The following is a 26,987-nucleotide window of genomic DNA, read 5'->3' on the forward strand; positions in this document are numbered from 1 at the left end:
CCTGCAGGGGGCGCGCTCTCACTCGTCAGACGCATGGAAAGCGGATTCGCAATGCGTCTCCCAGGCACTCAGGTGCTTCCGCATCCTGGAGTTCCGTATCTCGCTCTCCTTCCCCTGCAGAAAGCGGTGAAGTTGAGACTGACTACGAGTCAGAAGGGTCTCTTAATTTTGATAAACCTGGGTTTCAGGAGTCAGTAGACAGCCTAATTGAAGCTGTCAATCAGTCTTTGGGGATAGAAGACGAGCTCGTCTCTTCCTCTGATCATAAGGTCTCATTTAAGCGGTCTAAACGGGCCCATAGGGTTTTTTCCTCTCATCCTGAGTTCGAGGACCTCATTCGACGCAATAGGGAGCACCCGGACAAACGCTTTTCAGGCAAAGAGCTCTGAAGGCTAGGTATCCCTTTGCTTCGGAACTTTGTAGTGATTGGGCAGAAAATCCTTCTGTAGATCCTCCAGTGTCCCGTTTAGCCTCTAACACGTTACTATCTCTCCCTAATGGCTCATCGATTAAGGATCCTACGGATCGTCTTATAGAGAGCTTGGCTCGTTCCGTCTTTGAGGCCTCAAGCTCAGCACTTTTTCCTTCTTTTGCGGCAACTTGGGTTGCCAGGGCTATGATATCTTGGTCTGACTCGTTATCTAAGGCTCTCCAGGATGGTAATGTGTCAGCAGAATTGGCTGAAATGTCATCTCAGGTAGCTATGGCCGGTAGCTATCTGATTAACGCATCTCTGGATGCGGCAGATTGTGCTTCCTCGGCTGCATCTAATGCTATTGCCATCAGAAGGGCTCTTTGGTTAAGGTCCTGGCGGGCTGATTCTACTTCTAAGAAATCTCTTACATCCCTGCCGTATCAGAGTGGTCGTTTGTTCGGAGAAAAGCTGGATCAGCTCATTTCTGACTCTACAGGAGGGAAAAGTAAGTTCCTTCCTCAGCAGAGGGCCAGACAGCCTTTTCGGCGCCATTTTCAGGCTCGCTTTAGAACCTTTCGCTATGTCAGATGGGCCCCAGCATCAGGTTCTCCTGCGCAGGGTCGGCCCAATCAGGACCGAGACGGTCGGACCCCTTATACGGCCAGCCAGGGGGGAAGAATGCGTCCCCAGTCTTCTAGATCTAGAGGATCTAGGACGCAAAGATTTTCGGCCAAGTGACTGGAGGCCTCTTCCGGGCATCTCCAGAAAGGTAGGCGGACGTCTACTTTTATTTTGCCAGGTCTGGCTTCAGGTAATCCACGACCAGTGGGTGGCAGAGCTCATATCTTCAGGTTACAAAATAGAGCTGGTCTGTCTCCCTCCTCCCCGGTTCTTCCCATCCCGTCTTCCCAAGTGCAAATCTCTTCGTCAAAGCTTGTTCAATTCCATAGAGTCTCTCCGTATCAGCGGTGTCATTTCTCCTGTTCCAAAGGAAGAAAGATTCCAGGGCTTTTATTCCAATCTTTTTGTAGTGCCCAAAAAGGATGGAGCAGTGAGGCCTATCCTAGATCTCAAACTCTTAAACAAGTTTGTCCGCGTTCGACACTTTCGTATGGAGTCTCTGCGGTCGGTCATCGCCTCTCTGGAAAAGGGAGAATTTTTGGCCTCAGTAGACATTCAGGATGCTTATCTTCATATTCCCATCTTTCCGCTCCATCAAAGATTTCTCCGGTTTGCCGTAAACAATCTACATTTCCAGTTCACGGCATTACCTTTCGGACTGGCCTCCGCTCCCAGGGTGTTCACAAAAGTCATGTCGACTGTGGTGTCCATTCTACACTCCCGAGGTATTGTCGTCTTGCCATAACTAGACGATCTGCTGATCAAGGGACCGACATTTCAGTCTTGCAAGGAAAATGTCGACATCACTCTGGACACCCTTTCCCGTCTAGGTTGGTTGGTAAATTTAAGGAAGTCATCTCTACGGCCGTCTCGAAAAATCTCTTTTTTAGGCATGATCTTCGACACCTCTCAAGCCTTAACTATCCTTCCCCAGGACAAGGTCCTAGCCCTTCGGCGGGAAGTGAGGAACCTGCTACAACCATACCCTCATACGATTCGGTCCAGGATGAGGGTGTTAGGAAAGATGGTTGCAACCATAGAAGCGGTTCCATTTGCACAGTTTCATCTTCGACCCCTCCAACGTGCTATCCTATCAGCATGGAACAGAAATCCTCTCTCTCTCAACCGCAAATTTCGGTTGTCTTTCCAGACCAAACAGGCTCTCGCTTGGTGGCTAAACAGCTCATCTCTACTCAGGGGGAAGCCCTTTTCCCCAACCAATTGGTTAGTGGTCACAACAGATGCCAGTCTCCTGGGTTGGGGAGCAGTGTTCTTCCATCACACAGCTCAGGGACGCTGGTCTCCTCGGGAATCAGAACCCCCATCAATATCTTAGAGATTCGAGCGGTCCGGCTAGCCTTGTTACGTTTTCACCATCTTCTGGCGGGTCGCCCTGTCCGGATTCAATCGGACAACGCCACAGCGGTAGCTTACCTAAATCACCAGGGGGGCACCCGCAGCAAGGCAGCCATGCAGGAGGTAAAACTGATTCTACTCTGGGCGGAGAGAAATCACTCTGTGATCTCAGCGGTCCACATTCCGGGCGAAGAAAACTGGGCGGCAGATTTCCTAAGCCGTCAGGGTCTAGCCTCCGGGGAATGGTCTCTCCACCCCAAGGTTTTTTTGCAGATATGCCATCTTTGGGGAACTCCAGACGTGGATCTAATGGCGTCCAAGGTGAATGCCAAGGTGCCCAGTTTTGTCTCTCGGTACCGAGATCCCCAGGCTATCGCCGTGGATGCGCTGGTACTGTCTTGGAACCAATTTCATCTCTCTTATCTGTTCCCTCCTCTGGCACTGCTCCCGAGAGTAATCAAGAAGATCAAATCAGAGAGAGTGCCGGCCATCCTGATCGCTCCGGATTGGCCACGACGGACCTGGTATGCAGACCTGGTACAACTTCTAGCCGGGGTTCCTTGGCAGCTCCCCGATCGGCCAGATCTTCTATCTCAAGGGCCGATCTACCACCAGAACTCAGAGGTCCTACGTTTGACGGCCTGGCCGTTGAATCTTGGGTTTTAACTCAGGCTGGTTTTTCTCAAGAAGTGGCTGATACTATGATCAGTGCACGTAAGTCCGTTTCGGCCAGGATTTATTATCACACTTGGAAGGTGTTTCTTTCCTGGTGTAGAGAACGCGGGCTGCCCCCTCTGCGTTTCTCCGTTCCTAACATTCTAGCCTTCCTTCAAGCAGGCCTGGATTCTGGGCTTGCTCCGAGTACCCTTAAAAGGCAGGTTTCGGCTTTATCAGTACTTTTTCAGCGCAGGATTGCTCCTAATCGTCAAGTCAGGACTTTTTTCCAGGGAGTCGCTCATAAGGTCCCTCCTTATAAGACTCCTTTGGAAGCTTGGGACCTTAATCTGGTCTTAAGGGCTTTACAGGACGCTCCTTTTGAGCCTCTTCAAAAGGTTTCTTTGATGTTTCTCTCTTGGAAAGTCGTATTTTTAGTGGCCATATCGTCCATAAGACGGGTATCGGAGTTGGCAGCTCTTTCTTGTCGTCCTCCTTTTTTGCAATTTCATCAGGACAAGGTGGTGCTCAGACCAGCACCGTCCTTTTTGCCGAAGGTTGTTTCATCATTTCACATTAATGAAGATATTGTTCTGCCCTCTTTTTGTCCGGCACCTACGCACCGTGTAGAAAAAGCTCTCCATACGTTGGATCTGGTGAGGGCTCTGAGGAGGTACGTTTCCCGTACGGCCCCCTTGCGCCAGACGGATGCTCTGTTTGTCCTTCCGCAGGGTCGCAGGAAGGGATGCGCGGCTTCAAAATCTACCCTGGCCAGATGGATAAGGGCGACCATTCAGGAGGCTTATCGCTCCATGGGCATGTCGGTTCCGGCCGGAATCAAGGCTCATTCGACTAGAGCAGTGGGGGCTTCCTGGGCCGTTCGGCACCAGGCCTCAGCAGAACAGGTTTGCAAGGCTGCGACCTGGTCTAGTCTGCATACGTTTGTCAAACATTATAATGTCCATTCCCAGACCTCTGCAGACGCAAGTCTGGGTAGAAGAATTCTTCAAGCGGCAGTGGCGCATTTATAGACAAACATTATCTGGCTGTCTTTTTCTGGTGAGTGATTTTTCCCACCCAGGGACTGCTTTAGGACATCCCACAGTCCTGTGTCCCCCAATGAGGCGAAGGAGAAATTGGGATTTTTGGTTACTCACCGTAAAATCCTTTTCTCCAAGACGCTCATTGGGGGACACAGCTCCCTCCCTGGTAGCCTTATGGCTGCTTTGGTTATATCTGATTACATTTGTCAGTAGGATCTTTTCTAGACATAAAGTTTCTGTATTTATGCTGTTATATTATTTTTTGTGTTTTTTGTTCTCCTACTGCTTTTTGCACCAAACTGGAGTCTCTGGTAGCCAGTGTCAGGGTGTATACGATGGAGGAGGAGCTAACTTTTCCTTTTTTTTTTTCAAGTTTACTTAGTGTCAGCCTCCTGGCGGCAGAAGCATACACCCACAGTCCTGTGTCCCCCAATGAGCGTCTTGGAGAAAAGGATTTTACGGTGAGTAACCAAAAATCCCTATTTATAGCGGGTTTTTTAGCGGATTTTTATGATTGGCAGCCGTCACACACACTGAAAGACGCTTTTTATTGCAAAAAATATTTTTTGCGTTACCACATTTTGAGAGCTATAATTTTTCCATATTTTGGTTCACAGAGTCACGTGAGGTCTTGTTTTTTGCGGGACGAGTTGACGTTTTTATTGGTAATATTTTTGGGCACGTCACATTTTTTTATCGCTTTTTATTCCGATTTTTGCGAGGCAGAATGACCAAAAACCAGCTATTCATGAATTTCTTTTGGGGGAGGCGTTTATACCGTTCCACGTTTGGTAAAATTGATAAAGCAGTTTTATTCTTCGGGTCAGTACGATTACAGCGACACCTCATTTATATCATTTTTTTATGTTTTGGCGCTTTTATACGATAAAAACTATTTCATAGAAAAAATTATTATTTTTGCATCGCTTTATTCTCAGGACTATAACTTTTTTATTTTTTTGCTGATGTTGCTGTATGGCGGCTCGTTTTTTGCGGGACAAGATGACGCTTTCAGCGGTATCATGGTTATTTATATCTGTCTTTTTGATCGCGTGTTATTCCACTTTTTGTTCGGCGGTATGATAATAAAGCGTTTTTTGCCTCGTTTTGTTTTTTTCTTTTCTTACGGTGTTTACTGAAGGGGTTAACTAGTGGGACAGTTTTATAGGTCGGGCCGTTACGGACGCGGCGATACTAAATATATGTACTTTTATTGTTTTTTTTTTTATTTAGATATAGAAATGTATTTAGGGGAATAATATATATATATATATATATATATATATATATTTTTCATTATTTAGGAATATTTTTTTTTTTTTTTTTTTACACATTTTGAAAAAATTTTTTTTTTACATTGTCCCAGGGGGGGACATCACAGATCAGTGATCTGACAGTGTGCACAGCACTCTGTCAGATCACTGATCTGACATGCAGCGCTGCAGCCTTCACAGTGCCTGCTCTGAGCAGGCTCTGTGAAGCCACCTCCCTCCCTGCAGGACCCGGATCCGCGGCCATCTTGGATCCGGGGCTGGAGGAAGCAGGGAGGGAGGTGAGACCCTCGCAGCAACGCGATCACATCGCGTTGCTGCGGGGGGCTCAGGGAAGCCCGCAGGGAGCCCCCTCCCTGCGGGAAGCTTCCCTATACCGCCGGCACATCGCGATCATCTTTGATCGCGGTGTGCCAGGGGTTAATGTGCCGGGGGCGGTCCGTGACCGCTCCTGGCACATAGTGCCGGATGTCAGCTGCGATAAACAGCTGACACCCGGCCGCGATCGCGCTGGACGTACTATCCCGTCCGTGGTCATGTCAGAAAGGGGTTAAAGGAAAAATAACACTGCAGTTTTTAATACAAAGTCTGTAATAGATTCAACCTGAGCAGAAAGCCCTTCTTTTATATTTTACTTTCCTTTTGAATCTGCTTCAGATTTTGGATCAGAAAACTGAATCAAGAACTGTGGGGTTTTGCTGAGAAAAAGCTTTATATGAAACTGCTCTTGCATTTTGTGACTTTTAGCAGGTTTACTCCAGTACCGGCTAGGTCCACCAGCGTTTCCAAAACTTGGCAAAGCAGGCCAGGACTGCTTTTAAAACATCACAAGTTATATTTTTTTGCGACATTGCAACAATTTTACTCCTGTATTCTGCTGAAAATTGCTTGATGAACCCAGGCCAATGGCTTAAACTTTTCCTTCCAGCAGGATCCATTTTTAGCTTTGGCTAACAATCCCACCTCAGACTGCACTATAAACTGTGTGTTTTGCTAGGAATAATTTTAATGTAATATCTGCTTTGATTTGAAAAATAACTAACAAACTCCATTTTAATCTTAACAGAAAATCACATTGGGAATCCAGAGGGAAATGTTATTTTCTTACTCAATTATAAAGTAGAAGATGAAAGCATCATGCCACACTCTTCAGAAGAAAATCTCAAGCGCCCATGACCCCGGTGCCTGCTCTCTAGTTGTCCTTTCTGCACATTGATCGGCACTAACCGCTGTGTACCGGGGGCTCCACACACCACGCCGAACGTAGAACTACCGGTTCTGAGAGACGTGTCTCATATATAGACAGATACACGGCAGGTGATGTATTCAGTCTGTGTCTCCACAGATGGATCCAGGAGGAGAAATCCACCAGAGAGATGTCCCCGTCCTCTGTATCCCCAGGACTGTCCGGAGGAGAATCACAACATCCCGGAGGATCATCAGGTAGACGGTGCTGAGCCCTGTACCGGATCTGTGTATGGGGGGACATTTCTGATCGAGGTCATAGAGATCACAGATTTTGGTGGTTTCTTGTATTGTGCTGATTGTTACATCTGATATATCAGGAGGAAGATCCGACTAACAATAAAGTGAAGGATGAGACAGAAGAAGAAGCGATGACGAGGGGGGATCAGCCGTGTGTGAGTGACGGGAAGGAGGAGATTCCGGGAGATGTTTCCACAGGTATTTGCTATTAACCGGCTCATGGTGATAATACTGATGATGATGATGATGACCGGTATGTAATAATGACGGCAGTACGTTTTATCGAGTGGAGTCTCCGGTGCAGTGAAGCTTTATCTGCTGTACTCCTCACAGCAGAAGTGTCCGGTGATGGCGCGGCTGCTCCTGTACAGTCCGGCGGTGCACCGATGAATAACAGGGCCACCTTCACACCTCTTCTTAATATTTAGAAAGAACAGATTTACTTTCCTTTTACCTTTGTTAATATTCCTTCCATCCTTTCCCTCCATATTTTTCTTACACAAGTCCCGTGCTGCCATATAAATGACTGAGCTTGTGTTCCAGGTTATGAATCTCCCCGTCCTATGGATGTCGGTGATGTAGCAGCCTCTGCCTGGTGCTGACGAGTGATGTCACATGTAGAGTCGTCCTACCTGTCCCCTTTGTTTGCCTCCTACACTGAGGCCGGCGTTCTGGTCTCTCTTCAGCTGGAGGCTGATGGGAAGAGTGCACAGACAGAAATCTCCCATCAGCCCAAGGGGGTGCTTTTAAATAATGTTGGTTCCCCGCTGGCCATGTAAAATGTAGGCATGTAGCCCTGGGGGAGGCATGTTTGATAAATATTAGGATAGGACCCATCAGAGGGAGGTCACCCTGCCGTGGTTGATGGGCACACATGAATTGGCCAATTTATGCTTTAAGAACCTTCATTTTTGTAAGTACATTTTATTTAGCAATAAGGCAGCTTAAATCTCATGTATTCAGTGTTTGCATGTATTTTGGCCCTTACAGAGCTCTGCTGTGCCCTTTTTCTTAAAGGGGTGTAATGTTGCTTGCTGCGGACCCGCTGCACCACAGACCGGGCTTACCCTGAAGGGGTGTGACTAAGCGTCTACCAGTATTCACTAGAGCAGTGGTGGCGAACCTATGACACGCCTGCTAGAGGGGGCATGCAGAGCCCCCCAGATGAGCATGCGAGCCATCTCCTCAGCACTAGCGCCACTGCCATCTGAACGAGCACTGTCCCAGCAGGCCGCGCGGGCTGAGGGGACGGCGCTCGTGCAGAGGAGATTGGTAGCGTCCCTAGTGCCGAGGAGTTGGTGCGCGAACTCACAGGTAGGACTGATATATTAAGAGACCAGAGCAGCGGGAGAACGAGCGGAGGTGAGTAGTTGTTTTTTTTTTTTTTTTTTAACCCCTTTCCGACATTGGGCGTAATGATACGCCCCCATTAGAGTCCCACTAAGCGCCGGAGGCCGCACCTTTCCAGGCACATGGCAGCTGATCTATACAGCTGACGTGCCCGCAACAGCCTTGGGGGGAAATTGCTATCCACCTGCGGCTGTTAACTAGTTAAATGCCCATCTCTAACAGCGGCATTTAACTCGCGCTTACCAGAAGTGCGTTGGAAATCCTGCCCATCTGTGGCCCCGTCACTTGTTCATGGGTCATCGATGGGTCGGCATGACAACCAGAGGTCTGAAGCAGACCTCTATGGTTGTCACTTCCGGATTGCTATGAGCGCTGGCCCCATGGTTGGCACTCATAGCAAGTGAGCATTTCTGCTGCACACAAGCGATCTGATCCTCGCCTGTATGTAGCAGAGGCGATCAGACAACTGCAGCTTCTATTCTCACAGGGAGACTATTGAAGCATGCCAAAAGTAAAAAAAAAACGGTTTTTAAAAGTACTAAAAATATATAAAAGTTCAAATCACCCCCCCCCCCCCCCCGTACTATTCAAAATAAAATAAAAAGGCAAACATGCACATATTTGGTGTCACCGCGTTCAGAATCATCCAATCTATCAATATAATAAGAACTAACCCGATCGCCAAAAGGTGTAACGAGAAAAAAATTCAAAACGCCAGAATTACGTTTTTTTGGTCGCCGCTACATTGCAATAAAATGTAATAACCGGAAATCAAAAGGTTATATCTACATAAAAATGGTATCAATAAAAACGTCAGCTTGGCAAGCAAAAATAAATCCCTCACCCGACCCCAGATCACAAAAAATGGATCTCGGGAAATGGCGCTTTTTTTTTTTTTTTTTTTTTTTTTTAGCAAAGTTTGGTATTTTTTTTTTCACCATTTTATATAAAAAAAGAACCTAGACATGTTTGGTGTCTGTGAACTTATAATGACCTGGAGAATCATAGTGGCAGGTCCATTTTAGCATTTAGTGAGCATGATAAAAAAAAAACAGACAAAAACAAGTGTGAAATTGCCCTATTTTTTGCATTTTCACCGCACTTGGGCCCATTACGCTGTATGGAGGACTGTGTGGGGCCCATTACGCTGTATGGAGGACTGTGTGGGGCCCATTACGCTGTATGGAGGACTGTGTGGGGCCCATTACGCTGTATGGAGGACTGTGTGGGGCCCATTACGCTGTATGGAGGACTGTGTGGGGCCCATTACGCTGTATGGAGGACTGTGTGGGGCCCATTACGCTGTATGGAGGACTGTGTGGGGCCCATTACGCTGTATGGAGGACTGTGTGGGGCCCATTACGCTGTATGGAGGACTCTGTGGGGCCCATTACGCTGTATGGAGGACTCTGTGGGGCCCATTACGCTGTATGGAGGACTCTGTGGGGCCCATTACGCTGTATGGAGGACTCTGTGGGGCCCATTACGCTGTATGGAGGACTCTGTGGGGCCCATTACGCTGTATGGAGGACTCTGTGGGGCCCATTACGCTGTATGGAGGACTCTGTGGGGCCCATTACGCTGTATGGAGGACTCTGTGGGGCCCATTACGCTGTATGGAGGACTCTGTGGGGCCCATTACGCTGTATGGAGGACTCTGTGGGGCCCATTACGCTGTATGGAGGACTCTGTGGGGCCCATTACGCTGTATGGAGGACTCTGTGGGGCCCATTACGCTGTATGGAGGACTCTGTGGGGCCCATTACGCTGTATGGAGGACTCTGTGGGGCCCATTACGCTGTATGGAGGACTCTGTGGGGCCCATTACGCTGTATGGAGGACTCTGTGGGGCCCATTACGCTGTATGGAGGACTCTGTGGGGCCCATTACGCTGTATGGAGGACTCTGTGGGGCCCATTACGCTGTATGGACAGACAGACAGACGGAAAAACCCTTAGACAATTATATATATAGATACTGTAACTGGATGGTGGCCCGATTCTAACACATCGGGTATTTTTAGAATATGTATGTAGTTTATTTATGAAGATTTAAGAATAATGCAATGAATATACAGGATTTTCCGGGTAAAATTTATACATTGTCAGTGAAGCAGTGTTTTAAATCCCGCGCCAATATCGTTGATTGGTGTCTGGCCAGACACGATCAATCAGCGAAGCGTGGTTCAAATCCTGCGCCAATTTGCGGCCGGACTGCGCCTGTCGCTGATTGGTCGCGGGCAGCTGGTGAGACCAATCAGCGATGCAGGATTTCCATTACAGACAGACAGAATTAGACGATTATATAGTAGATACCCGATGCGTTAGAATCGAGCCACCATCTAGTATTCATATAAACATTGGTGCTTGCATTTATGTTTTAACCCATTGGACACACTGCCATTGTTTTTCTCCTGTCTTTATTTTTAGAGTCAAAACTTTATTAGTCATCTATCGCTGTATGACAGCTTGTTTTCTACAGGATGACTTATAGTTTTCAAAGACACCATTTATTTTACCATATGATAAACTTAAAGGGAACCTGTCGCCCCCAAAATCGAGGGTGAGGTAAGCCCACCGGTATCAGGGGCTTATCTACAGCATTCTGTAATGCATTCATAATGCTGTAGATAAGCCCCCGATGTATCCTAAAAGATGAGAAAAAGAGGTTAGATTCTACTCGCCCAGGGGCGTTCCCGCTGCTGGTCCAGGCCGGCGCCTCCTCTCTTCATCCGATGACGTCCTCTACTAGTCTTCAGGCTCCGGCGCAGGCGCACTTTGTCTGCCTTGTTGAGGGCAGAGCAAAGTACTGCAGTGCGCAAGCGCCAGGCCTCACTGTTGTTCTCTCCCTCACACACTGTCCTCCATGTTATTCTCTCCCTCACAGACTGGCCTCCGTTATTCTCTTCCTCACAGACTGTCCTCCATGTTATTCTCTCCCTCACACACTGTCCTCCATGTTATTCTCTCCCTCACACACTGTCCTCCATGTTATTCTCTCCCTCACACACTGTCCTCCATGTTATTCTCTCCCTCACACACTGTCCTCCATGTTATTCTCTCCCTCACACACTGTCCTCCATGTTATGCTCTCCCTCACACACTGTCCTCCATGTTATTCTCTCCCTCACACACTGTCCTCCATGCTATTTTCTCCCTCACACACTGTCCTCCATGCTATTCTCTCCCTCACACACTGTCCTCCATGTTATTCTCTCCCTCACACACTGTCCTCCATGTTATTCTCTCCCTCACACACTGTCCTCCATGTTATTCTCTCCCTCACACACTGTCCTCCATGTTATTCTCTCCCTCACACACTGTCCTCCATGTTATTCTCTCCCTCACACACTGTCCTCCATGTTATTCTCTCCCTCACACACTGTCCTCCATGTTATTTTCGTTCTACTATATGTATGTAGTTTATTTATGAACGCTGATTGGTCGAGGCCAGCTGGCCTCGACCAATCAGCAACGCGGGATTTCAGTTACTGACAACCCTTAGACAATTTTTATATATATGACTAAAATATTTAACCTCTCTCTTTCTTCAGGTACCTTTCCCTCCTCATTTAAACATGCCATCATTACCCCTTTACTTAAAAAGCCATCCCTGGACCAGAACTGCACGGCTAACTACAGACCTGTCTCTAACCTTTCCTTCATCTCTAAACTCCTGGAACGCCTGGTCCACTCCCGTCTAATCCGCTATCTCTCAGATAAATCTCTTCTTGACCCCTTACAATCTGGTTTCCGCTCTTTACACTCCACTGAAACTGCCCTCACTAAAGTCTCTAATGACCTAATAACAGCTAAATCCAAAGGTCATTGCTCTCTGCTGATTCTCCTGGATCTCTCTGCTGCATTTGATACTGTGGATCACCAGCTCCTTCTCACCATGCTCCGCTCCATAGGCCTTAAGGACACAGCCCTCTCCTGGTTCTCCTCCTACCTCTCTGACCGCTCCTTCACTGTATCTTTTGCCGGCTCCTCTTCCTCTACTCATCCCCTTACTATCGGGGTTCCGCAGGGCTCAGTCCTGGGCCCCCTCCTCTTCTCCCTATACACGGCCCCTATTGGACAAACAATCAGCAGAATTTGTTCCAGTACCATCTCTATGCTGACGACACCCAATTATACACTTCTTCCCCCGACATCACCCCTACCCTAATTCAAAATACCAAGGATTGTCTGTCTGCTGTCTCTAACATCATGTTCTCCCTCTATCTGAAACTAAATCTCTCCAAAACTGAACTTCTTGTGTTTCTCCCTTCTACTAACCTCACTCTACCCAACATCGAAATTACCCTGGAGGGTTCAACCATAACTCCCCAGCAGCATGCCCACTGTCTTGGGGTCATATTCGACACCGAACTTTCCTTTACTCCCTATATCCGATCACTCACTCGCTCCTGTCACCTGCATCTTAAAAACATCTCCAGAATCCGACCTTTTCTCACCGTTGAAACTGCTAAGACTCTTACTGTCGCTCTTATTCATTCCCGTCTGGACTACTGCAACTCTCTTCTGATCGGTCTCCCTCTTACCAAACTTTCTCCTCTCCAATCCATCTTGAATGCGGCAGCCAGGGTCATATTTCTGTCCAGCCGTTTCACTGATGCCTCCATCTTGTGCCAGTCATTGCACTTGCTTTTTTGTGTCATTTTGCGAGGTTGGGTCAGTGACTTCATCATCCACCACTTCGTCTTGCACTTCAGCACCCTGGTCCTCCACCTGATTTGCTTACTTAACAACACCACTTGTTGGCAATTGTCTCATCATCATCCATCTTTTGTGACAGTAATTACATTTTCACAGTGTCGCTTTCTTGTGACAGTGGCTGCTGAAATATTTGTGCATCATTACATGCGATTGCCTCATGTCCCGCTTGAAACGATCAGGGCGAGAGGAATCTATAAATGGAAATGTGAACAGCTCTTTGAAGTGTCCAAGTGTGGGGATCACTTGTCTCCGGGGACTCTGCATGGTAGGAGGATGGATGATCAGGGTGAGGATTATGTGATCCAGAATCATGACTACTGAGACTGGACCATGTGGTAGACAGGATGGTGCTGGCAAGATGACTGGAACCATTATCTGCTATCCATCCAACAATCTTTTCACACTGGTCTGGCTTCAAGAGTGGCGTTTTGTGCCCCTACAAAGTGTGACAGAAAGCTAGATCGACTTGATGTGTGTGTTTGTTGTGCTATCTCATCAGGCACGGTTTCACCTTGCCCATAACCTCGACCTCTGCACTCCCTATAACATCCGTTTTCCCTTCGCTTACCATTCGCCTTAACCATTTTAAATTATGTATGATTTATGCCTGTTTAGAAAACATTGCAGACAGTATTACAATGCCAGGAAAATGTGCCCGCTTCAGATGGAGTTATAAATCTGTAGTATGAATATAGCAGGTTTTTTTTACAAACTATTTTTTGGGGAGGGGGCGGTTTGAGGCCCAAGTACAGCATGATAAATTCCATATAAAGTGTCACTGCAGAAAAAAATTGCAGTATTTCAATGCCGGCAAAATGTGCCCGCTTCAGATGGATGTATAAGACTGCAATATCAATATACCAATGCGATTTTTATTTTAAAATTTTTTTTACAATTTCTTTTTTTTTTGCATTTTGAGGCCGAACTGTAGCACAACACATGCTACATAAGATGTCACTGCTCAAGCCAAATTACCATATTACAGTGCCCGCAAAATTTGTCCAACTGACATGGACGTATGAGATGGCAGTATAAATATAGCAATGCGATATTTTTTTTTGTGTGTGTGTTTGTTTTAACAATTTATTTTTGAGGGTGTTTTCAGGCCCAACTGCAGCACACCAAATGCCATATAAAATTTTTCAGCTCAAAAAAAAAAAAAGCTGATATAAAGCAAGGCAAATTTGCTCACCTGAAATGGACGTATAAGACTGCAGTATAAATATAGCGATGCTACTAGGATCCAACCAAGTCGGGCTGTAGCTTTTGACGCACAACTGCCGCAGTATAAATGGTGTATTATATTTCCTGGCTCAGAACAATTTGCAGTATTAAGAGCAAAAAGAATATCAATTGCAGTATAAAGGACATAAAATTCCCCCTAACCTGTCCTACACAATCCCTTCAGCACAACCTCTCCCTAAGTGCTGCTAACAGCAGTATTACTATAGATTATTAATAGCCCTAAGAAGGGCGGTGGTTGTTGGACTTCACAACGCAGCGTCAATCCTGTCTCACTCTCACCAGCACCTCTCCCTACGCTGCCTGTGTCCGGGTACAGTGAGCATGGTGTCACGGGTCTTATATAGACCTGATGATGCTATGCGGCCAATCACAGTAGTGGAACAGCCAAGATGGCTGCGGCATTACAGTGACTGGCAGGCAATCCCTGCATCCTTATTGGCTGTCTAAAATGAACCACACATGCGGGGCGGGGACTTGAGTTCATGCTTGAGCATTAAAAAAATACACGCCGAGTAACTAGCATCCCAAACACCATAATGCTCGAGTGAGGATCAAGTAGTGATGAGCATGCTGATGATGGAGCGAGGAACGAGTAGTGACGAGCATGCTGATGATGGAGCGAGGAACGAGTAGTGACGAGCATGCTGATGATGGAGCGAGGATCAAGTAGTGATGAGCATGCTGATGATGGAGCGAGGAACGAGTAGTGATGAGCATGCTGATGATGGAGCGAGGAACGAGTAGTGACGAGCATGCTGATGATGGAACGAGTAGTGACGAGCATGCTGATGATGGAGCGAGGAACGAGTAGTGATGAGTATGCTGATGATGGAGCGAGGAACGAGTAGTGACGAGCATGCTGATGATGGAGCGAGGAACGAGTAGTGACGAGCATGCTGATGATGGAGCGAGGAACGAGTAGTGACGAGCACGCTGATGATGGAGCGAGTAGTGACGATTTTGCTGATGATGGAGCGAGGAACGAGTAGTGACGAGCATGCTGATGATGGAGCGAGGAACGAGTAGTGACGAGCATGCTGATGATGGAGCGAGGAACGAGTAGTGACGAGCATGCTGATCATGGAGCGAGGAACGAGTAGTGACAAGCATGCTGATGATGGAGCGAGGAACAAGTAGTGACGAGCATCCTGATGATGGAGCGAGGAACGAGTAGTGACGAGCATGCTGATGATGGAGCGAGGAACGAGTAGTGACAAGTAGAGATGAGCGAACAGTAAAGTTCGGCGACCATACCGAACACCTACTGTTCGGGCATGGACACCGAACACGGACTTCACCAGGAAGTTCGGGTGCAAACACCGCTTCTGATCGGCGATGAAATCAACCACACCCGTCAGGGAGCCGCGGTTCCCACGCTGTCAAAAGATAACTAGCCTGGCTAAAGCTGACAGCTGAGGGTTGCAGCCCCCCAGCTGTGAGTTTTGTCTGGCTGGTTAGCAAAAATACAGGGGAATCCATGCCCTTTTTTAAAATTATTTATTTACAGTGCAGGATTGGCTAATACAGTGTTTCTCAACTCCAGTCCTCAAGACCCACCAACAGGCCAAGTTATCAGGATTTCCATAGGTGATGGAGTTAATGCTGAAGCAGGTGATGAAATTATCACCTGTAAAATACTAAGAGATCCTGAAAACTTGACCTGTTGGTGGGTCTTGAGGACCGGAGTTGAGAAACACTGGGCTAATGTATACACCCATCTGCCGCTCCTGCTCTCATTGTAATTAGCGGCAGTGGGTGTCGGATGATGGGATCAGTAGTCCCATCAGCTGTCACCAGTGACCGGAGGTTAACTTTATACCTCTAATCACAGATGAGTGCTCACGCTCTCTTTTGACAGTGTGGGAACCGCGGCTCTCTGACCGGTGGGGATGATTTCACCGCCGATCAGAAGTGGTGTTTGCCGCGCTGTCAGCGTTTCACAGTGGCATTTAATGGGTTAACAGCCACGGGAGGATCGCGGTTTTCCCCGCGTCCATTAGCGGCACATGTCAGCTGATCAGATCAGCTGTCATGTGTCAGAAAAAGTGTGGGCTCGTCGCCAGAGCCCGCACCAAACTGGGGGAGGTGTCCAATGACTGAACATTGGTTGTTAAGAGGGCTAATGATGGGGGTGACCTTTGGCCGACACACGGAAATCACATGTGCAGGGGGCTTGTCTTAGTTATCCCACCACTGGGATGAAAACACAAACCAGGCTATGGACCTATCAATTTACCGCAGGAGCTTATTTTAGTTATCCCACTGCTGCTACAATATGTCACGAACTACAGAGATTTATGTATATCTCGCTTTCCAGTTCTGCTTCGGAACTTGCAGCTCTCCGGCGCCCCCTTTACCCTCAGGTCAGTCAGAGAACTATACCTGGGATAATTTAGTCACCGGATGGGCTGCTTCACTGTGGACTGGCTAGCAGGCGTGCTGCAGCGAGGGAATTATAAATGCTCAGGCCGCAGCCAGACAATAGGTTATAACACCCCATTCCATCACTGCCAGCTTTACCCACCTAGCCCAGAACACACTTCTCTGCCACCAGCTCAGATTCCTCAACAGAGGGGTTCGAGCCAACCCAAATTAGTAGCGTAATTAACTTCAGGCACGTGAAAATTCGCTATAGAACATGGAGAGACGACTAATAATTTTATAGTTTACTCCAAAAGGTTGGCAGTGTTTACAAAAGGTATATAAAGATTTTACAATACGAGATAATCAAAGTATGTACAAGCAATTACAAAAACACAGGGATTAAAGAAGATAAACACTCACATGTTGCTTAGATCATCCTAGCTAACCATGCTGGTGGGCAGAGCCAGACATCCCGATTCATCAGAGGGTCTTGGTGCAACAGCTTCTCAGACAAGACTGAAGGCTGGACTGACTGGCAGTAACTTATACTTGTAGGCTACCATCACTAAAGGGGCTGGTGTACATGCACCCTCCCCTAGCTGCCTGGGTGCACATTTTGGTTAAAAACTTATGAGTATTATAAGTGTGTTTGAGAAACTAGCAGAATAACGGCACACCCATCACTCATCTTGTATTGAAATTAGCTTTCTAATGAGTCTAAACTCTGGCTAGCTCTTCCACTTTGTTTAGGAGAATTCCATTTCTCGAGTTCTCTTGGTGCTAACATTTAGCAAAAGGCCCTGTAGCGACGCTCTATCAAAGCACGTTCTAAATATGTATCTGTCATATTTCTATCATACACTGGCGTCGCATTATGGCTTCTTTAATATCTCCCCCCATACAGCAAACCCATGTGTTTAGGAGACAAAGAACATTCCTGGCTGTGAGAAGGAAGAGGAGAACAGAGCCCCACACTAGAGTTTCAAGTTACACAGGGTCTTGGTCATAGGGTTTTGTGTTATGTTTGCTAATGACAGGTGTTATGAAGGCAATCCAGAAACACAGTGTGCTTAGCGATCAGAGCGCACACAGTGATCTGACAAATACCCAAAAATACAAGAACGAGCTCTGAGACGTGGAAACTCTGTAGACTGCACACCTGATCCTATCCTAAACACAACTAAAAGCGGCCGTGGATTGCGCCTAACAACTACCTAGGCAACTCGGCACAGCCTAAGAAACTAGCTAGCCTGAAGATAGAAAAATAGGCCTGACTTGCCCCAGAGAAATTCCCCAAAGGAAAAGGCAGCCCCCCACATATAATGACTGTGAGTAAGATGAAAAGACAAAACGTAGGGATGAAATAGATTCAGCAAAGTGGGGCCCGATATTCTAGGACAGAGCGAGGACAGTAAAGCGAACTTTGCAGTCTACAAAAAACCCTAAAGCAAAACCACGCAAAGGGGGCAAAAAAACCCCCACCGTGCCGAACTAACGGCACGGCGGTACACCCTTTGCGTCTCAGAGCTTCCAGCAAAACAAAAGACAAGCTGGACAGAAAAAAAGCAACAAAAAAGCAAAAAGCACTTAGCTATACAGAGCAGCAGGTCACAGGAACAATCAGGAGAAGCTCAGATCCAACACTGAAACATTGACAAGGAGCAAGGATAGCAGCATCAGGCGGAGTTATGTAATGAAGCAGTTAACGAGCTCACCAGAACACCTGAGGGAGGAAGCTCAGAAGCTGCAGTACCACTTGTGACCACAGGAGTGAATTCAGCCACAGAATTCACAACAGTACCCCCCCCCCTTGAGGAGGGGTCACCGAACCCTCACCAGAGCCCCCAGGCCGACCAGGATGAGCCGCATGAAAGGCACGAACAAGATCGGAAGCATGAACATCAGAGGCAAAAACCCAGGAATTATCTTCCTGAGCATAACCCTTCCATTTAACCAGATACTGGAGTTTCCGTCTAGAAACACGAGAATCCAAAATCTTCTCCACAATATACTCCAATTCCCCCTCCACCAAAACCGGGGCAGGAGGCTCAACAGATGGAACCATAGGTGCCACGTATCTCCGCAACAACGACCTATGGAATACATTATGTATGGAAAAGGAGTCTGGGAGGGTCAAACGAAAAGACACAGGATTGAGAACCTCAGAAATCCTATACGGACCAATAAAACGAGGTTTAAATTTAGGAGAGGAAACCTTCATAGGAATATGACGAGAAGATAACCAAACCAGATCCCCAACACGAAGTCGGGGACCCACACGGCGTCTGCGATTAGCGAAAAGTTGAGCTTTCTCCTGGGACAAGATCAAATTGTCCACTACCTGAGTCCAGATCTGCTGCAACCTATCCACCACAGAATCCACACCAGGACAGTCCGAAGACTCAACCTGTCCTGAAGAGAAACGAGGATGGAACCCAGAATTGCAAAAAATGGAGAAACCAAGGTAGCCGAGCTGGCCCGATTATTAAGGGCGAACTCAGCCAACGGCAAAAAGGACACCCAATCATCCTGGTCTGCAGAAACAAAACATCTCAGATATGTTTCCAAGGTCTGATTGGTTCGTTCGGTCTGGCCATTAGTCTGAGGATGGAAAGCCGAGGAAAAGGATAGGTCAATGCCCATCCTACCACAAAAGGCTCGCCAAAACCTTGAAACAAACTGGGAACCTCTGTCAGAAACAATATTCTCAGGAATGCCATGCAACCGAACCACATGCTGAAAGAACAAAGGTACCAAATCAGAGGAGGAAGGCAATTTAGCCAAGGGCACCAGATGGACCATTTTAGAAAAGCGATCACAGACCACCCAAATGACTGACATCTTTTGAGAAACGGGAAGGTCAGAAATGAAATCCATCGAAATATGTGTCCAAGGCCTCTTTGGGACCGGCAAGGGCAAAAGCAACCCACTGGCACGAGAACAGCAGGGCTTAGCCCTAGCACAAATCCCACAGGACTGCACAAAAGTACGTACATCCCGTGACAGAGATGGCCACCAGAAGGATCTAGCCACTAACTCTCTGGTACCAAAGATTCCAGGATGACCAGCCAACACCGAACAATGAAGTTCAGAGATAAGTTTATTAGTCCACCTATCAGGGACGAACAGTTTCTCTGCTGGACAACGATCAGGTTTATTCGCCTGAAATTTTTGCAGCACCCGCCGCAAATCAGGGGAGATGGCAGACACAATGACTCCTTCCTTGAGGATACCCGCTGGCTCCGATAAACCCGGAGAGTCGGGCACAAAACTCCTAGACAGAGCATCCGCCTTCACATTTTTAGAGCCCGGAAGGTACGAAATCACAAAGTCGAAGCGGGCAAAAAATAACGACCAACGGGCCTGTCTAGGATTCAAGCGCTTGGCAGACTCGAGATAAGTCAAGTTCTTATGATCAGTCAATACCACCACGCGATGCTTAGTTCCTTCAAGCCAATGACGCCACTCCTCGAATGCCCACTTCATGGCCAGCAACTCTCGATTGCCCACATCATAATTACGCTCAGCGGGCGAAAGCTTCCTGGAAAAGAAAGCACATGGTTTCATCACTGAGCAATCAGAACCTCTCTGTGACAAAACCGCCCCTGCTCCAATCTCAGAAGCATCAACCTCGACCTGGAACGGAAGAGAAACATCTGGCTGACACAACACAGGGGCAGAACAAAAACGACGCTTCAACTCCTGAAAAGCTTCCACAGCAGCAGAAGACCAATTAACCAAATCAGCACCCTTCTTGGTCAAATCGGTCAATGGTTTGGCAATGCTAGAAAAATTACAGATGAAGCGACGATAAAAATTAGCAAAGCCCAGGAACTTTTGCAGACTTTTCAGAGATGTCGGCTGAATCCAATCCTGGATGGCTTGGACCTTAACTGGATCCATCTCGATAGTAGAAGGGGAAAAGATGAACCCCAAAAATGAAACCTTCTGCACACCGAAGAGACACTTTGATCCCTTCACAAACAAAGAATTAGCACGCAGGACCTGGAAAACCATTCTGACCTGCTTCACATGAGACTCCCAATCATCTGAGAAGATCAAAATGTCATCCAAGTAAACAATCAGGAATTTATCCAGATACTCACGGAAGATGTCATGCATAAAAGACTGAAACACAGATGGAGCATTGGCAAGTCCGAACGGCATCACTAGATACTCAAAATGACCCTCGGGCGTATTGAATGCAGTTTTCCATTCATCTCCTTGCCTGATTCTCACCAGATTATACGCACCACGAAGATCTATCTTAGTGAACCAACTAGCCCCCTTAATCCGAGCAAACAAGTCAGATAACAATGGCAAGGGATACTGAAATTTAACAGTGATCTTATTAAGAAGGCGGTAATCAATACACGGTCTCAGCGAACCATCCTTCTTGGCTACAAAGAAGAACCCTGCTCCCAGTGGTGATGACGATGGGCGAATATGTCCCTTCTCCAGGGATTCCTTCACATAACTGCGCATAGCGGCGTGTTCGGGCACGGATAAATTAAATAATCGACCTTTAGGGAATTTACTACCAGGAATCAAATTGATAGCACAATCACAATCCCTATGCGGAGGTAGAGCATCGGACTTGGGCTCTTCAAATACATCCTGATAATCAGACAAGAACTCTGGGACCTCAGAAGGGGTGGATGACGAAATCGACAAAAATGGAACATCACCATGTACCCCCTGACAACCCCAGCTGGATACCGACATGGAATTCCAATCCAATACTGGATTATGGGTTTGTAGCCATGGCAACCCCAACACGACCACATCATGCAGATTATGCAACACCAGAAAGCGAATAACTTCCTGATGTGCAGGAGCCATGCACATGGTCAGCTGGGCCCAGTATTGAGGTTTATTCTTGGCCAAAGGTGTAGCATCAATTCCTCTCAATGGAATAGGACACCGCAAAGGCTCCAAGAAAAACCCACAACGTTTAGCATAATCCAAATCCATCAGATTCAGGGCAGCGCCCGAATCCACAAACGCCATGACAGAAAACGACGACAAAGAGCATATCAAGGTAATGGACAGAAGGAATTTGGACTGTACAGTACCAATGACGGCAGACCTAGCGGACCGCTTAGTGCGCTTAGGACAATCAGAAATAGCATGAGTGGAATCACCACAGTAGAAACACAGACCATTCAGACGTCTGTATTCCTGCCGTTCAACTCTAGTCATAGTCCTATCGCACTGCATAGGCTCAGGTTTAACCTCAGGCAGTACCGCCAAATGGTGCACAGATTTACGCTCGCGCAAGCGTCGACCGATCTGAATGGCCAAAGACAAAGACTCATTCAAACCAGCAGGCATAGGAATTCCCACCATGACATCCTTAAGAGCCTCAGAGAGACCCTTTTCTGAACAAAGCTGCCAGCGCAGATTCATTCCACTGAGTGAGTACTGACCATTTCCTAAATTTCTGACAATATACTTCTATATCATCCTGACCCTGGCACAAAGCCAGCAAATTTTTCTCAGCCTGATCCACTGAATTAGGCTCATCGTACAGCAATCCGAGCGCCAGGAAAAACGCATCGACACTACTCAATGCAGGGTCTCCTGGCGCAAGAGAAAATGCCCAGTCTTGAGGGTCGCCGCGCAAAAAAGAAATAATAATCAAAACCTGTTGAATAGGATTACCAGAAGAATGAGGTTTCAAGGCCAGAAATAGCTTACAATTATTTTTGAAACTTAGAAACTTAGTTCTATCTCCAAAAAACAAATCAGGAATAGGAATTCTTGGTTCTAACATAGATTTCTGATCAATAGTATCTTGAATTTTTTGTACATTTATAACGAGATTATCCATTGAAGAGCACAGACCCTGAATATCCATGTCCACACCTGTGTCCAGAATCACCCAAATGTCTAGGGGGGAAAAAAAAAGTGAACACAGAGCAGAAAAAAAAAAAAAAATGATGTCAGAACTTTTTCTTTCCCTCTATTGAGAATCATTAGTTTGGCTCCTTGTACTGTTATGTTTGCTAATGACAGGTGTTATGAAGGCAATCCAGAAACACAGTGTGCTTAGCGATCAGAGCGCACACAGTGATCTGACAAATACCCAAAAATACAAGAACGAGCTCTGAGACGTGGAAACTCTGTAGACTGCACACCTGATCCTATCCTAAACACAACTAAAAGCGGCTGTGGATTGCGCCTAACAACTACCTAGGCAACTCGACACAGCCTAAGAAACTAGCTAGCCTGAAGATAGAAAAATAGGCCTGACTTGCCCCAGAGAAATTCCCCAAAGGAAAAGGCAGCCCCCCACATATAATGACTGTGAGTAAGATGAAAAGACAAAACGTAGGGATGAAATAGATTCAGCAAAGTGGGGCCCGATATTCTAGGACAGAGCGAGGACAGTAAAGCGAACTTTGCAGTCTACAAAAAACCCTAAAGCAAAACCACGCAAAGGGGGCAAAAAAAACCCACCGTGCCGAACTAACGGCACGGCGGTACACCTTTTGCGTCTCAGAGCTTCCAGCAAAACAAAAGACAAGCTGGACAGAAAAAAAGCAACAAAAAAGCAAAAAGCACTTAGCTATACAGAGCAGCAGGTCACAGGAACAATCAGGAGAAGCTCAGATCCAACACTGAAACATTGACAAGGAGCAAGGATAGCAGCATCAGGCGGAGTTAAGTAATGAAGCAGTTAATGAGCTCACCAGAACACCTGAGGGAGGAAGCTCAGAAGCTGCAGTACCACTTGTGACCACAGGAGTGAATTCAGCCACAGAATTCACAACAGTTTTGTACCTATACCAGCAAATGCAGTGGGAAGGGAAAGAAGGGGGTCGGAGTAGCCCACAGCGTGTGTCTTGTAAAGCTAGGCAGATACTCAAACATGGCTTATTCACATTATCGTGTAAAGAAAAGGAGAAAAAGATCCGTGCATACAAAGCGCACACTCAAAATAACAAAGCAATATTGAAATTATGTGCAATATTTATTAGTAGACATAATAAAACCATTAAAAGACAAAACACATCACCAAAAGTCCCATATGACTATGACATATAACAATATGTCAAGGCAAAGTGCAGCATATATGTGTGTGCACACACAGGTAATTAACCCTGGAAAACAATATCAATACCAATTCCAATAAATAAATCTTGAATCACATGTAATCTCACATCGGGCGTCCCCAGGGAGACAGAGAAGAAAAAACCTTTTACAAGATCACAATAAATCTTGATATAGAAATATATACCCCTCTTAGGAGGTAGAAAAATAAGCAGTTCCCTGATTGTGTAAGGAATGGAGGAACGCTAAAGGCAATTGCAAGAGATGAGAAAAAAAGAAGAAAAAGGGGGGACGTTCAGGATGGAACAACTATCCGATTACCAGATGAATCAGTGGAATGGTCGTCAGGGCATGAAATCCAGGGGTAAATAGCCAAGAGACCGAGGCGATGTGGGGAGCCCCACACGTATCGCTGCAAGCAGCAGCTTCATCAGGGGAAGTGTGCTGGGGAAAGGGATCAACCATTTTTAAATAGTGGAGCAATCAGGTATAATATGTGGCCGATGTGTAGAAAGGAAAAAAAAAATCTTATGTTTTATGGGTTTTGTTTGTTTTTTTTGCTTGTATATATCTATTTTTCTTATTTTCTTTACTTACATTTTTTTCCTAGTGTACTGTTTAGTACCACCCAACATGGTGGATCTCATCATACGTATCCCTTTATTATTGGGGCTGCTGGCACATAGGCACTTTCAATTGATTACTTTTCCCTGGGCCCATACTTTTTTGCGCTTTCTATAGGCAGATCTTTGCAAATTATACGTTATATGGATCCCCTTATTATAGGGGCTGTTGGCACATAGACACTTTTAAATGGCCATCCTCTGTGCGGATATACATTCTTCATGTTGCGCTCTCTATTAGCTGAATTTCTTTTATGTTATAGGCGCCAACCTACTAGTAAATATGGGCCCTTTGATCAATGGTCTCTGCCCCCCTTCTCTTGATGTTGTGCGCTCTTGTTACGCTGGAGGCGGCGGGAGACAAGAGTGGCCCCACTGGACCGTGATACCGAACCTCCTCCGAACGAGCGAACCAGTTTGACCAACCCATATACAGGGATAGTTAGGAAGCAAGCTCGAAGGCCTCAAGTACCACGGATGCCATGACTAGGGATCGGCTCCAGGAAAGAAGACGGGGACGAGAAAGGAGAGCCTGAACTGGAAAGGAGCAGAAGACGTATGGAGGAGGAGACCATAGAAGAGAGTACTGGACTGAGAGACCATCGTGGAGATGGACTGGGGGGATACTAGAAGAAGCGAGCAATGGAGAGAGGGGGATGGGGAGCTGGGAAAACAAAGGGTTATGACCCAGCGAGATTGGGTCTAAGCGAGAGACCGTGAGACGGGCCCAGAAAAGAGAGCCAAACACAGAGCAGAACTCAGAGCAAAACTCAACAATCAGGCGCCTCCACAAGGGGAGGGCGGCATGAAATACTTAATGCCTGCCCCCTATTGGCCCAGCAATACTGCCGGGTCAGGTCGCAGGGCAGGATAAGGAGGAGGAGTGTGCGCGCACCCGGTCCCTAAGGTGAGGATGGGAGGAGACAGGACGCATGACAGGCAGCAGAGGAGAGGCGCCCGAACAGACATGCGCCGGGAGCCAGACCAGGAAGAAGCAAGCAGCAACGCGGGAGCGACGACCGAGGAGGAGGAAGGAGCAGCGAGCGCGGCGCCAGCAGTGACAGCCCCGGGACCGACAGTGGTAAGTGTGGTATTAACAGCTCTCTAGCAGTAGAGGTTACTTCATGGTGCAGGCGCCAGCTCACTGCCAAGTACTGGCTCTTAACCAGTTTTCTGGCTCCTTTGCGCCTGCGCACTCGGTACTTCTATATTTCTCCCACATGTAAGGGGGTTTTCTTTCTCTCTGCACATGCATCTATCCTGGCCAGAATACTCTTCATATTTCTCTTCTCTTCTTGCAATTGCCTTTAGCGTTCCTCCATTCCTTACACAATCAGGGAACTGCTTATTCTTCTACCTGCTAAGAGGGGTATATATTTCTATATCAAGATTTATTGTGGTCTTGTAAAAGGTTTTTTCTTTTTGTATTGATATTGTTTTCCAGGGTTAATTACCTATGTGTGCACACACATATATATGCTGCACTTTGCCTTGACATTATATTGTTATATGTCATGGTCATATGGGACTTTTGGTGATGTGTTTTGTCTTTTAATGGTTTTATTATGTCTACTAATAAATATTGCACATAATTTCAATATTGCTTTGTTATTTTGAGTGTGCGCTTTGTATGCACGGATCTTTTTCTCCTTTTCTTTACATGTTTAGCTTCTCCGTGCATGAGGCAGCAGCCTCATTTATATTAATCTTTATCTAGATATGCCCTATAGTAGTGCTTCCTACCTTTCTGTTTTTGTTTTTTATTCACATTATCGTGACACTACACATATTGAGTTAAATACCTTGTACATAGTCCTGAGATCCCCTGATTCTTCCGCTGTTTTCCATTTTGCTCTGCGTCACTCTATTGAAGAGATATAATGAATTGTTCCTTCTGGCGCTCACCATGTGAAATCTCTACTCTGCAGTCCAGCTGCGCTTTTTTCTGAGTCTTCTCTGGGGACATTCCCTTTCACCCATCCCAGACTCTGCTAATCACAGCTCGGCATCTGATCTAGCAGTCTGAGGCTGACAAGCTGTGATTATCAGCATATGGGAAGGCTGGAGAACACGCATGTCCCCAGAGACGTCTGAAGAACTCAGAGATTTCACATAGTGTGCATCAGGAGGAACAAATGTGAATATCTAGGCAGTGGCGTGATGCAGCACGGAGCAGAAGAATCATCACCGCTCCGGGATTTTTACAGTGTATTTAAGTCAATTTTTTGTGTTCTAGCAGGTGACTAGTCCTCTTTAAAGGGCGCCTGTACTTAGGATTTACCCCCTTAATGTACATTCAATGCTATTGCAGTCTTCTAGGGTATCCTATCATGCCATTAAGCATACTGAGGACATGATTATGGTGCCTGAAGCTCAACTGCTCCTTGATGTAGGGTCACCTTTGTGACTAGTCTATCTCATTTACATACAGTAATGAAAAATATTAAAGCTCCATTTTTAATTGCGTGGACACTTTTCTACACTAAGGGCATGATAGGAAGCTTGAGAGAGTGAAATGACACTGGTGGTACATTAAGGGGGTAAATCCTGGTGGCAGATTACCTATAAGAGCTGTCTAATCTTGGCCACCCCTGACTTGTGCCAATGTCACCAATCTATAAGTGTTCTTCACTTTACCCGTCATTGTGTTAATGTTATGGCATGTAGTTGTCTTTCTTATTACTGGTCCTTTCACTGGCGAGTCTTCATTGTGAGCTCCATAAAATAAATGTAGAAATCCCTTTTTATGTTGTTGAAAAAATTCACCAATTTATCTTTCACCT

The 26,987-nt window shown here is 46.6% G+C and overlaps 1 protein-coding gene across 2 annotated transcripts in view; it reads left to right on the top strand.

Moving 5' to 3' along the window:
• LOC138657405 (zinc finger protein 585A-like) overlaps nt 1–26,987 on the top strand; it is a 129,193-nt gene that overhangs the window by 100,023 nt on the left and 2,183 nt on the right. For both annotated transcript variants that reach the window (XM_069745170.1, XM_069745169.1), the window contains exons 9-10: nt 6,706–6,803; nt 6,926–7,043. In XM_069745170.1, coding sequence (XP_069601271.1) covers nt 6,706–6,803; nt 6,926–7,043 — 216 coding nt within the window. The remainder of the gene's footprint in view (nt 1–6,705; nt 6,804–6,925; nt 7,044–26,987) is intronic.

This window comes from Ranitomeya imitator, chromosome 1 (genome assembly GCF_032444005.1).
Source record: "Ranitomeya imitator isolate aRanImi1 chromosome 1, aRanImi1.pri, whole genome shotgun sequence".
Lineage (NCBI taxonomy): Eukaryota > Metazoa > Chordata > Amphibia > Anura > Dendrobatidae > Ranitomeya > Ranitomeya imitator.